Genomic DNA, 9889 nt, shown 5'->3' with positions numbered 1-9889 from the left:
TATAAAAAGTTTTCTAATGGTAGCAAGAGGAAAAAAAATATATATATTCTTGCAAATTTAATGTTTACATGATTATCTTTATCATTTATTTTATTTTATACATATGTCCTCAAAGATATGTAGGAAGAAAATATTTATAACGATATACAGATAAATAATAAATTTATAAGAAAATATAGATATCTACTATAAAGAAATAATTATATATATATATATATATTTAAAAATATTATTTGTTTTGAGTATTATAAATCCTGTATTCCGGTATCCGCGAGACACGGGCGGTGGTTGACGCATCCCAACTGCGTCTGAAAATGAGAGAATCAAGAGCCCAAAACCAGGGACTGCTTTCCCCGGTATTCTCACAGTCTCCCTCGCCCTCGTTCCCTCTCTCACTCTCTCTAAACAAGCACCGAAACCACTTGGAGCCCGGATGAGACGGCACCAAAACCTTGAGCTCTGAGATCCCAATACCCCGGTACGTGTTGCCGGTTTCAAAAAGTGGAACTTTTTCCATTTTTCTTCCTCGGAGTTTCAGCCCTGGGGCAGCATCAGATCCGGTGGGACTTCGTTTTCCTGGTTTTTCTTGACGATTTTTTCATATGCACATTCACTAATTAAAGGCAGAAATGGAAAAAGGAGAGATCTTTCGATGTCGTCTGAGTCTTTTTATAAGTAATGGAGTGAGAAAGATTACATCTTTACGTGATATCCTTTGTTTCTTCGGAGAATTCTTTTGGATTTCTTTGTGCTGCTTTTGAGGTATTAGGGTTTTTTTTCCTGGTTTTCTTCTTCTGCTTTAGTAGTAATGGAGAGGTAAAGATGGGATTTTGGATGTGATTTCTTGCGTTGCTTATTGAGATCTATTTGGGTTTTGTTGCAACTTGCAGTTGTTGTCGGGTATCGTCTTCTTCTCTGAATTAGTTCTTCTTATTTAGTAGTGATAGAATGGTAGATATAGTATTAGGAAGTGATTTCCTATGTTTCTTTTGCAAGCCTATTAGAGATATTATGCTTCTCTCTGAATTTCTTCTTTACTAATACTAGTGAAGAGATGAAAATGGGGTTTCTTTGATTTCTTATGTTTCTTATGGAGATCAATCTGGGTTTGATTGCATCGGTGGCTGTCTATCGTGTACTCTGATTTTTGTCTTTTATTTTAGTAGCCAAGGAGAGGATTTTTCTTTAGTTTGATTTTGGTTCTACTAATGTGCTTCTCCTATTCCTATCTAATTGTTCTTATTGTAGTAGTAACAAAGATTTGAAATGGAATTTTGATGCGATACCCTTTCTACATCCTAGATATCTGTACGAGTCCAATAATGATCGTGGCAACATGTTCTCTGCTTATTTGATTGTTCATTCTTAGTAGGCATGGAGTGCCAGGCATGAAATTAAGATGTGATTCTTTCTGTTTCTTCTAGGTTTTTGTTATATAGCAGCAATAAAATGTTGGAGTTTGTATTTCGATATGACATTCTCAAACTCCTCTGTAAGTTTGTCTTTGATTCCACTGACTGTGAAATGCCGTCATTCTTTGATCTGATTCTCCTGTATCATGGAATCAAGGTCGAATTTGGATTTAAACCTCTGTTTCTTGTATAGTTTTTTTTTTCTGTTTATTTCAGTGACTGAGCTGTTGATAAAAAAATTCAATTTTTTAATGTTATTTTAGCTTCACGATGACCTTGATTTCTTGTTATTCTTCTCCATGCACTTCACAATCATGTAAAAGAGTTGAGTATAACTGTCTAACCACTTGAGCAACATTGCTATTCCTCTTTGATATTATTTTTGAGGTAAATTATAACTTAATACAAATTCTTTTGACATGCTTCCACTCTTTATACTTGTCTAGGTATGTTTCTTCCTGATCTTGCATTCTTACTCCATGCACCTATGATCTCCACTAATTGCAGTGTATCCATGTACACATGAAATAATGCTAAATTAACCTCGTTTATTATCCTGTCATGGAACTCCTCAAGATTCTTTTTGTGATACATCCAGATGTTGGTAACCTTTTCTCGAGTCAATTTAAAATTACTAAGCAAGATTGAAATGCCGACCCCTTAAAGTTGCATGTGTCTGATGATTCATTGATGTACGTGGTTACATATCATGCTTATGACAAGAGGAGGTCAAATTTCACCTAGTTAACATGATTTTTCAAAAGTACATACAGACTCTTGAGATTGAATGTTTTCGCATGAAACCTTTGTGAGACAGGTCTTGGGCAATAGCCCCTTGAGTTAGATACTTTGGATACTTACAGTGAAGAGAGAATTAGTCAGATATATACTTTGATATTAATTTTGATTGCATTATCTCAGCAAATCCATGCATATGGCCTATTTATTTATAATATACCTATTCTATATCTTTTTCTCCCTATGCACTACTCCGCCTCCCACTAATACGTAGAACGTCTTTCATCTCTACAGGCATATTTACAAGCTTCTTCCCCTCCCTCTCCCCTTCCTTCTCCCTTGTGACCATTGAGAGCCTCCTTTCTATGAGATCTCTTTAGGCATGGCTATCTTGTAGCAAGAAGTTTTTATTTCTTTTCTTCTCAAAATAACTGTTCATTTGGTGAAAGATCTAAATAAAATTAGTTATATTAAACCTTAATGATAAATTTAAATTAATAAACTTCTACAGTATGTGGTTATATGTTAACATATTTCCTATATCTTTTGACTTTGTGCAAATAGGTTCTTCAATGTGTGAAAAGTAGATGTTAATGTTTTCCCCTTTTTGTTTGCACGTGTTTTTTTTTTTTTGTGTGTGTGTGTGTGTGTTGTTGGGGGGTGGGGGGGGGGTGTAGGTGTTTGGGTGAGTGATGATAAGAATATGTTATAAAGACTTAAGCCAACCAAATTCACAAACATGCATGTGATATTCCAGATCCCATTCCTACACTTGTGCAAGACTCCTAGTGATGTTTCTGCATTGTAGTTATCTAATATATCTAAACTTGTGGTTGCATTATGCAAAACGCATGCATGGCTTATCATATGAGAGATTCAGTACCATTAAGCTAGTGTCTTTATAGCAGGGTAGGTTTGTATTTGCTACCTGTGGTCCTAGGCCAGCTAAGATGGATTGGAAAATCTAGGGAGACACTGCCCACTTCTGTAACTTTTTATGAGGGATGATGAGATATAAAAACCAATGACAAGTTCTTTCTCTCTCCATTAGAATAACTAGCTGATTTCCCCCCCTCTTTTCTCTGTGATGTAAATGGTGTATTTTTTTTGTTTTGCTAAGAAGCCATGAGGTTGTCATCTTTGTTCTATTAAAATATAGGGTATAAATCTAGATTTTGTTTTATGCAATCCACTTGGGGATGATCCCCATATCATTTCATATATACCATATCCTCTATTACGTAAAATCCTCATACAGTTTTAGATAAAATCAGCAGTCGGATAACATATCAAGATCTATGGTTTTCTTTTTCTTGCTGTTGACGTTCGGTAGCTTTTGATGTATTCAAGTTTAGGAAAACTCTGTTCGAGCGAGGAGACCATTTTCCTGTCCTGTTTCGAGAAACAAGGCCAAAGGGATGTATTCCATGGATCACAAGACGTGGAGAATTCCATTCCAAACCTGCAAAATGGTTTTAAGGGTCATGAAGGATTTTAGGAAACTAAAACTTATACATGATTTGGGGAAGATCTTTGTGGGCTTATTAGTGGATCTTTGCTTTCAAGGTTTAATTTTTACAGCAAGATCTCTATAAATGGCAAATATAGTGAATTCCTCAACAGAATACATCGATAAATAGAAGGAAAGGATGGAAGGAAACTAGTGCCTTGATTCAATTACTTATGATATCTAAAATTAAGATCATCTTTAAATAAATACATGCAAAGGTATATAAATAGTAGAAATATAAGACTATGCAATAATAATTAAGAAAGAAAAGAAGGAAGAGGTGTGTGAGAGAGCTTTTTTCTTGTTCTCTTTCTTTTCTTTTCTTGATTGAATTATAAGTCTCCTCTTTTAGCCACCCATATTCCCCTTCATTTATTATCTTAACTTGACTCTTACAAGGTCCCCTCTTACAAGGTCCCTAACCAAGGTTTTAATTCCTGTGGGATGGGGGTGTCCTGGTTTCTCCACGGGATGAGATGCCTTGCTGTCCTGCCCTACTTGGCAGGTATCCCAAACAAGCATCCTGGATTCCTGGTAGGCTTCCATCTCTCTGCCTTTATTCTTTTTTTTTTTTTGGTTTTGTTTTCTTCTTTTTTATGTTCCTTTCTTTTTCTTCATCGTTCGTTCCATAATTTTTTCCTTTTTCTTCTTTTCTTTCTTTCTTTTCTTCTGTCTTTCCTTCCTTTATTTCTTTCCTTTTTTACTTCTTTCCTTTTTTTTCTTTTTTCCTTTCTTACTTCTTTCCCTCCTTTCTTTTCTTCTCCCTTTCTTCCTTTCTTTTTCTTCTTCCTCCCTTCTTTTCTTACTTCTTTCCTTCCTTTCTTTTCTTCTCCCTTCCTTCCTTTCTTTCTTTCCATTTTCTTTCCTTTCTTTCTTTCTTTTCCTTTTCTTTTCTTTCCTTTTCTTTTCTTTCCTTTTTCTTTTTTTTCTTCTTTCCCTGTGAGGATGGGTTTTGGAGTCTCAGCCCATCCTAGTTCCCCATTTTCTCACACGAACAGGATGGGACAGCTAGGATGCCCCCCATCCCACTAAGATTTAAAACTGTCTCTAACAACCAAGCAATTAGCCTCCCACATGATCAAAACCTTCCCTCAACTATAGATTATGAATTCCTATAGAACCCATATAGTAAGATACCAAACTTTCCAACACTGTGTTCCTATAACATTAGGACTCCCGTAATCCAACAGGATAAAAATACATACAATAGGATCAAAGCTATAGTAAATCAATTTCTTTCCCCTCCCATCATTCTTTTTTTATTTGATATCATGAGCTAATACAATGCATTTCTTGAACCTTGGCAAGGGAGGCAAATATCATGTTGGCAACAAATTATAGAGATAATTTTAAATTATGGTATTGGCCTTGTCCAACCCAACTTAATAGTTGAAATAAGGCTTTGATGATGATAATGACAGTAAAAACTGGAGCTATCATTGTTACTGAAATTGTTTTGTCTTATCCAAGTGCATTATGAATAATTAACTCAATCATTTGAGATATTATTGTTACCTTTGAGATATTGTGTAGTTTTCAATTATTTGTTGGGTTTCATGTTAGTGCATTATGAATTATTAACTCGATCATTTTAGTTTAGACTTCCAATTTCCGAATGAATAATATATTGGTCATTTTCTTTATTGAAACCACTTTTTCTTGATAAGTGAACTTGTGCGAGCCTTCCATCTTTGTCCTTCTGGGCATGGGAAAAACAATTGTAAAGAAATTTAATCACAGCTGGAACATTATGAATTGGGGCCTCCATTAAAATTTTAAAATTAGTGAAGATGGCACATTGGCATCATTTTCTTTATATTGGATCTGCTATGCAGAAAGGGAGATAAATATTCGAAGATGTACCTGATAGATTGAGAGAGGGTGGATGAAGTCGAGAGGTCATTCTGGTTATTTTGTGATTGCCATGTGTATTGAGACTTGGAGGTGTAATAAAATGAAGATAAAGGAAACTAGGGATATAGCCTAGTAGTTGCACCTATATATTGTTAGTAGGAGGTTCCTTGTTCAAAGGCTGGAAGGTGTTTCCCCACATAAATCTTTCATCATTTCTATGAAATGATTCATAGCACTCCCACCATTATTCTTAAAAAAAGAAATATAGGATCATATATAGGGACATAGAGTACGCATAAGAGCAGCGTAGGTTCTAGTACTGTTAAATTGATGAAACTAGTTTGGTAATGTACAAGAAAAATTTGAGAAGACTTCTGCAAGCACAGGGCTTTGGAGTTCCGTGAAAGGTTCATATCCAGAGGAGGGAAGACTAGGAAAACCTGAATGGAAGTTATGATAAAAGATGAAAAAACTTGCTTTACCGGAGAATGACACAGTCAATTGTAAGCATAGGCAAAAATGAATCTACAATCCTCTAGTTAGTTGGTCTAGGGCTTAGTGCTTATGATTATAGCATGATTACCATGTAGCATTCTATGCTTGAGGATACTACTGCTGCTGACCATCTTGCATCTGTCCAACCACAATCACATAAATATGCACACAATTTCATGTGATAGAACAAAAAACTGGCCACTTTATTGTGTAACGTTTGTAATCTTCATGTTTACAACCAAGATGTACAAGCTTTCCAAATCAATTACTATATTAGGTGGAGCTCAAGCTCTTCCCTCTCTGTGCTTTTTCATGATAAACTCCTGTAGCTTATCCATGATTACAACTCTTAACAGACTATGGATGAACAATTTCTTTGGCATTCTAATGGGCAGATAGTAACTGTCGCCTTCATATCTGCTTCAGAACATGTTTCTTATTTACAAAATTAATTCTTGATTTGTAATTTGTAATAATATTTGGAATATGTGCAACATGCAGAGTCATTTGTGTGCATGCAAATGGACAGATGCGACCATTGAAGTAGCTGCTTAGCTTGTTGATCAGTTTACTGTTGGATAACTTGTCAGTGTTTCATATATGAACAGAACTGACATGTCAGTTTGAACAAGCAACAGTTTAAAGTAATTGCCAAAAATGTCAATCCTGTCGAAGCTCCGTTGTATCACTGTAGATGTCACTGGTACTCTGATAGCTTACAAAGGCCAACTTGGGGACTACTACTGCATGGCAGCCAAGTCAGTAGGGTTGCCCTGCCCTGATTACAAACGCATGCATGAAGGCTTTAAGGCAGCATACACTGAAATGGCAAAACGATACCCATGTTTTGGCTATGCAGCAAAAATACCAAATGTTGATTGGTGGAGATCATGTGTCAAGGACTCTTTTATCAGGGTAAGCGGAATCACAATCTTGATAAATCTTGTGCCTATCTTTTGTGGTCATTTTGTTTTGGGATCTTCTGTCAGCATGCCTCTACAATCATTCATGAGAGAATACACTTAAACAACTAATGTGATAATGCATACAGATCATCTGAATCCGCATATATATTTGGAGGGAAAAGTGTAAAAAGGCCCTCCCGCACTTTACATTAAGCAAGTGAAAAGAGACTATATTTGATTATTAAATTTGTAATACTTAACTAATATTTTGATCAAGCTTTAGTAAATCTAACCATCAAAGTAGTTAGCCTTGGTTTAGTCATATATCAAAATCTGACTAGCCCAGAGGGCTGCAATCGGTGATCATGAATGACCATCAGACACCCCGTGCATGACTCAAGATTCAATTGATCTCTAGATTAGTAGTTAAATTACAGAGGTAGAATCTGATTTTTTTTTTCCCCTGCTTTTCAGATAAAGGATGTAGCATATCTAGCTAATTACCTCTATTCGATGGTAATGTTATGCTGCAGGCAGGCTATGAATATGATGATGAGACATTTGAGAAGGTGTTCAGACGCATATATGCATCTTTTGGTTCTTCTGCACCCTACTCAGTATTTCCCGACTCTCAGCCCTTCCTGAGATGGGCACGTCAAAAAGGCCTCATTGTTGTCATTGTCAGCAATGCAGAATACCGGTATCAGGATGTCATCCTTCCTGCCTTAGGACTGAATCAGGTAGCTGTAATCAGTTCCATTCATAGTCTCACATTAATTCTCCATCTATTGGGTCGTTAATGGTTCATCCTTTTGTAACCCAGGGATCAGAATGGGACTTTGGCGTGTTCTCGGGCCTCGTGGGTGTTGAAAAACCAGACCCGAGGATATATGAGATTGCACTGGAGAAGGCTGGAAATATAGCACCAGAAGAAGCACTTCACATTGGGGACAGCATGCGCAAGGACTACATCCCAGCCCGCAGCGTGGGAATGCATGCTTTGCTTGTGGATAGATTTAGGACACCAGATTCGGAGAATTGGAGACAGTCTGGTGCTCTTGTGTTTCCTGATCTTGTGGCTGTTCAGGATTGGCTCACCAAGGAAGAAATGATTGCAGCTGGCCAAAAAGCCTAGCAATCTATAGGTACTGGTAGAATTGGTCCAACACCTCTATAAATGAAGAATGCTATTTCTTTTTTCCTATTTTTACTTTTTCATTTTTGGTCTCTTTTGGGACATGATGTGCCCATGTAATCGAGGTGGTTATGACATTTTTGAAGGAGAGAAAACCACCTGTAAGGGAGACCTGACTCCTGCAACTGATAACATCCCTATGAGATACTTATCCAAGGATTTCTGAAGAGATGAATCATAATTACAAACCATGTCAGTTTTCTTTTCTTTAGCTTCATCATATCACCTAGAAAATGACATAATCTTGTGAAGTTTGAGGCATAGCACATCATGGAGTTCATCATTCAAAGTGCAGCTCGAGTCAAGAATTTGCTACGATGTTAATTATTTGAAGTAGGATTATCGATAGTTCTCTTGCAGCCCACCACTCTGTTGTTCATGTGTTGAGGGGAAGCAACAGGAGGGAACCACTGGCAAACAAAAAATTTTCTCTGCAATTTAAGGGAATGCTTCCCCCTGGTTGCAATTACACAAGGTACAGTACTACAATGTAAAAAATTATCTACATGATCTAAGGTGCAGCTGGTTTGATTCGAGAGGTATGCCGAATGGTTCTTAGTTTGGATGCATGGTCTCTCTTGAAAAATGTGAATGCATGGTTCTTGATAGTAGTAAGCTTGAAGTTAATGGTGTGGCATGGTTCTCTCGAATAGAAAATCCAAGTTATTGCAGAGGAGGCGATCCAGTCTGCAGCGCTGTTTGCCTTCCGAAACACATGCGAAATTCGAATAGAGTCAAACCCTTCCATAAGATGGTGAATATCACGGACTAGGGGGTGTAAATCTGTCTTGGCATGCCCACTCTGGATTCAATTGATCACAGTAGCCGAGTCATTCTCAAGAAAGACCCGCCGGGCATTCAAATGTACTCTAGCATGGACGAGGCCCTTCCACGCCGCATGCAACTTCGCTACTAGGACAGACTCATCAAAAGTGCGCCGTCCTCTAGCTGCCAGCAGCCTGGAGTCCTTGATGGTAGGAAGCTTGAAGTTAATGGTGTGGCATGGTTCTCTTGAACAGAAAAACCAAGTTATTGATGGAAGATGGATTGCTGTGAATGAGAAAGAGTGGTAGTGATTGTGGGGACATCGAGTCTCAAATAGTTTATGGGCGCTGTTACAGCTTTGGACAGGAGTTTGCATTGGGATTGAATAATTTTTCCATTTGGCAGAAAGAAATTCTCCAATGTATGAAATTTAATTTAACTTGTGCAATCCCAAAATTTTCATAATACAGGAAGTCTAGAAGTCACTGCAAGGCGTAAACTATCCTAATTTTTGAGGATTCTATGATCTGAAATATTTTACAGTATTGAATTTTCCACTCTATTGATGCCTCATCTCTCTACAGGAAGTTCCTTTTTCTTAAAATATCATTCCATGGAGAATTTATCCATCACACTTGATGCAGGTTGGAAGGAGATGCAGTGGGCTTTGATACCAATTGATGCAGGGGCGGAAGGAGATGCAGAGGGCTTTCTGTGCTATCAGCAGATCTGGGGTCGACCCGTGCTAAGCTGGGGTCGACTCGAGGTAGGTCGGGGTTGACTCGTGACAGGCTGGGGTCGACTCTCTTAGAGAATCGAGAGAACGGGTTCTTCTATTTTCCAGCTGGGGTCGACTCAAGGAGGTAAGTCGGGGTCGACTCGTGACAGGCTGGGGTCGACTCGAGGTAGGTCGGGGTCGACTCGTGACAGGCTGGGGTCGACTCTCTCAGAGAATCCAGAGAACGGGTTCTTCTATTTTCCAGCTGGGGTCGACTCAAGGATCCTTAGCGTCGAC

At 37.8% G+C, this 9889-nt stretch overlaps 1 protein-coding gene across 3 annotated transcripts; it reads left to right on the top strand.

Moving 5' to 3' along the window:
• Positions 1–287: 287 nt before the first annotated feature.
• LOC103723337 (haloacid dehalogenase-like hydrolase domain-containing protein 3) lies at positions 288–8314 on the top strand. 3 transcript variants are annotated; one of them, XM_008814224.4, is made up of 4 exons: positions 288–560; positions 6511–6924; positions 7448–7654; positions 7738–8314. In XM_008814224.4, exons 2-4 carry the CDS (start codon positions 6667–6669, stop codon positions 8047–8049), a joined length of 777 nt encoding a protein of 258 aa, XP_008812446.2. In that variant the 5' UTR covers positions 288–560; positions 6511–6666; the 3' UTR covers positions 8050–8314. The 3 variants fall into 3 exon arrangements, with proteins under 3 accessions (XP_008812446.2, XP_008812447.2, XP_038979151.1); XM_008814225.4 differs by having other exon boundaries at positions 301–478; XM_039123223.1 differs by lacking the exon at positions 288–560 and adding an exon at positions 946–1492.
• The last annotated feature ends 1575 nt before the right edge of the window (positions 8315–9889 follow it).

This window comes from Phoenix dactylifera, unplaced genomic scaffold, assembly GCF_009389715.1.
Source record: "Phoenix dactylifera cultivar Barhee BC4 unplaced genomic scaffold, palm_55x_up_171113_PBpolish2nd_filt_p 002220F, whole genome shotgun sequence".
In the NCBI taxonomy this organism is placed as follows: Eukaryota; Viridiplantae; Streptophyta; class Magnoliopsida; order Arecales; family Arecaceae; genus Phoenix; species Phoenix dactylifera.
Note: the sequence above shows the minus strand (reverse complement) of the source record. Positions and strands in the feature narration are given on the sequence as shown.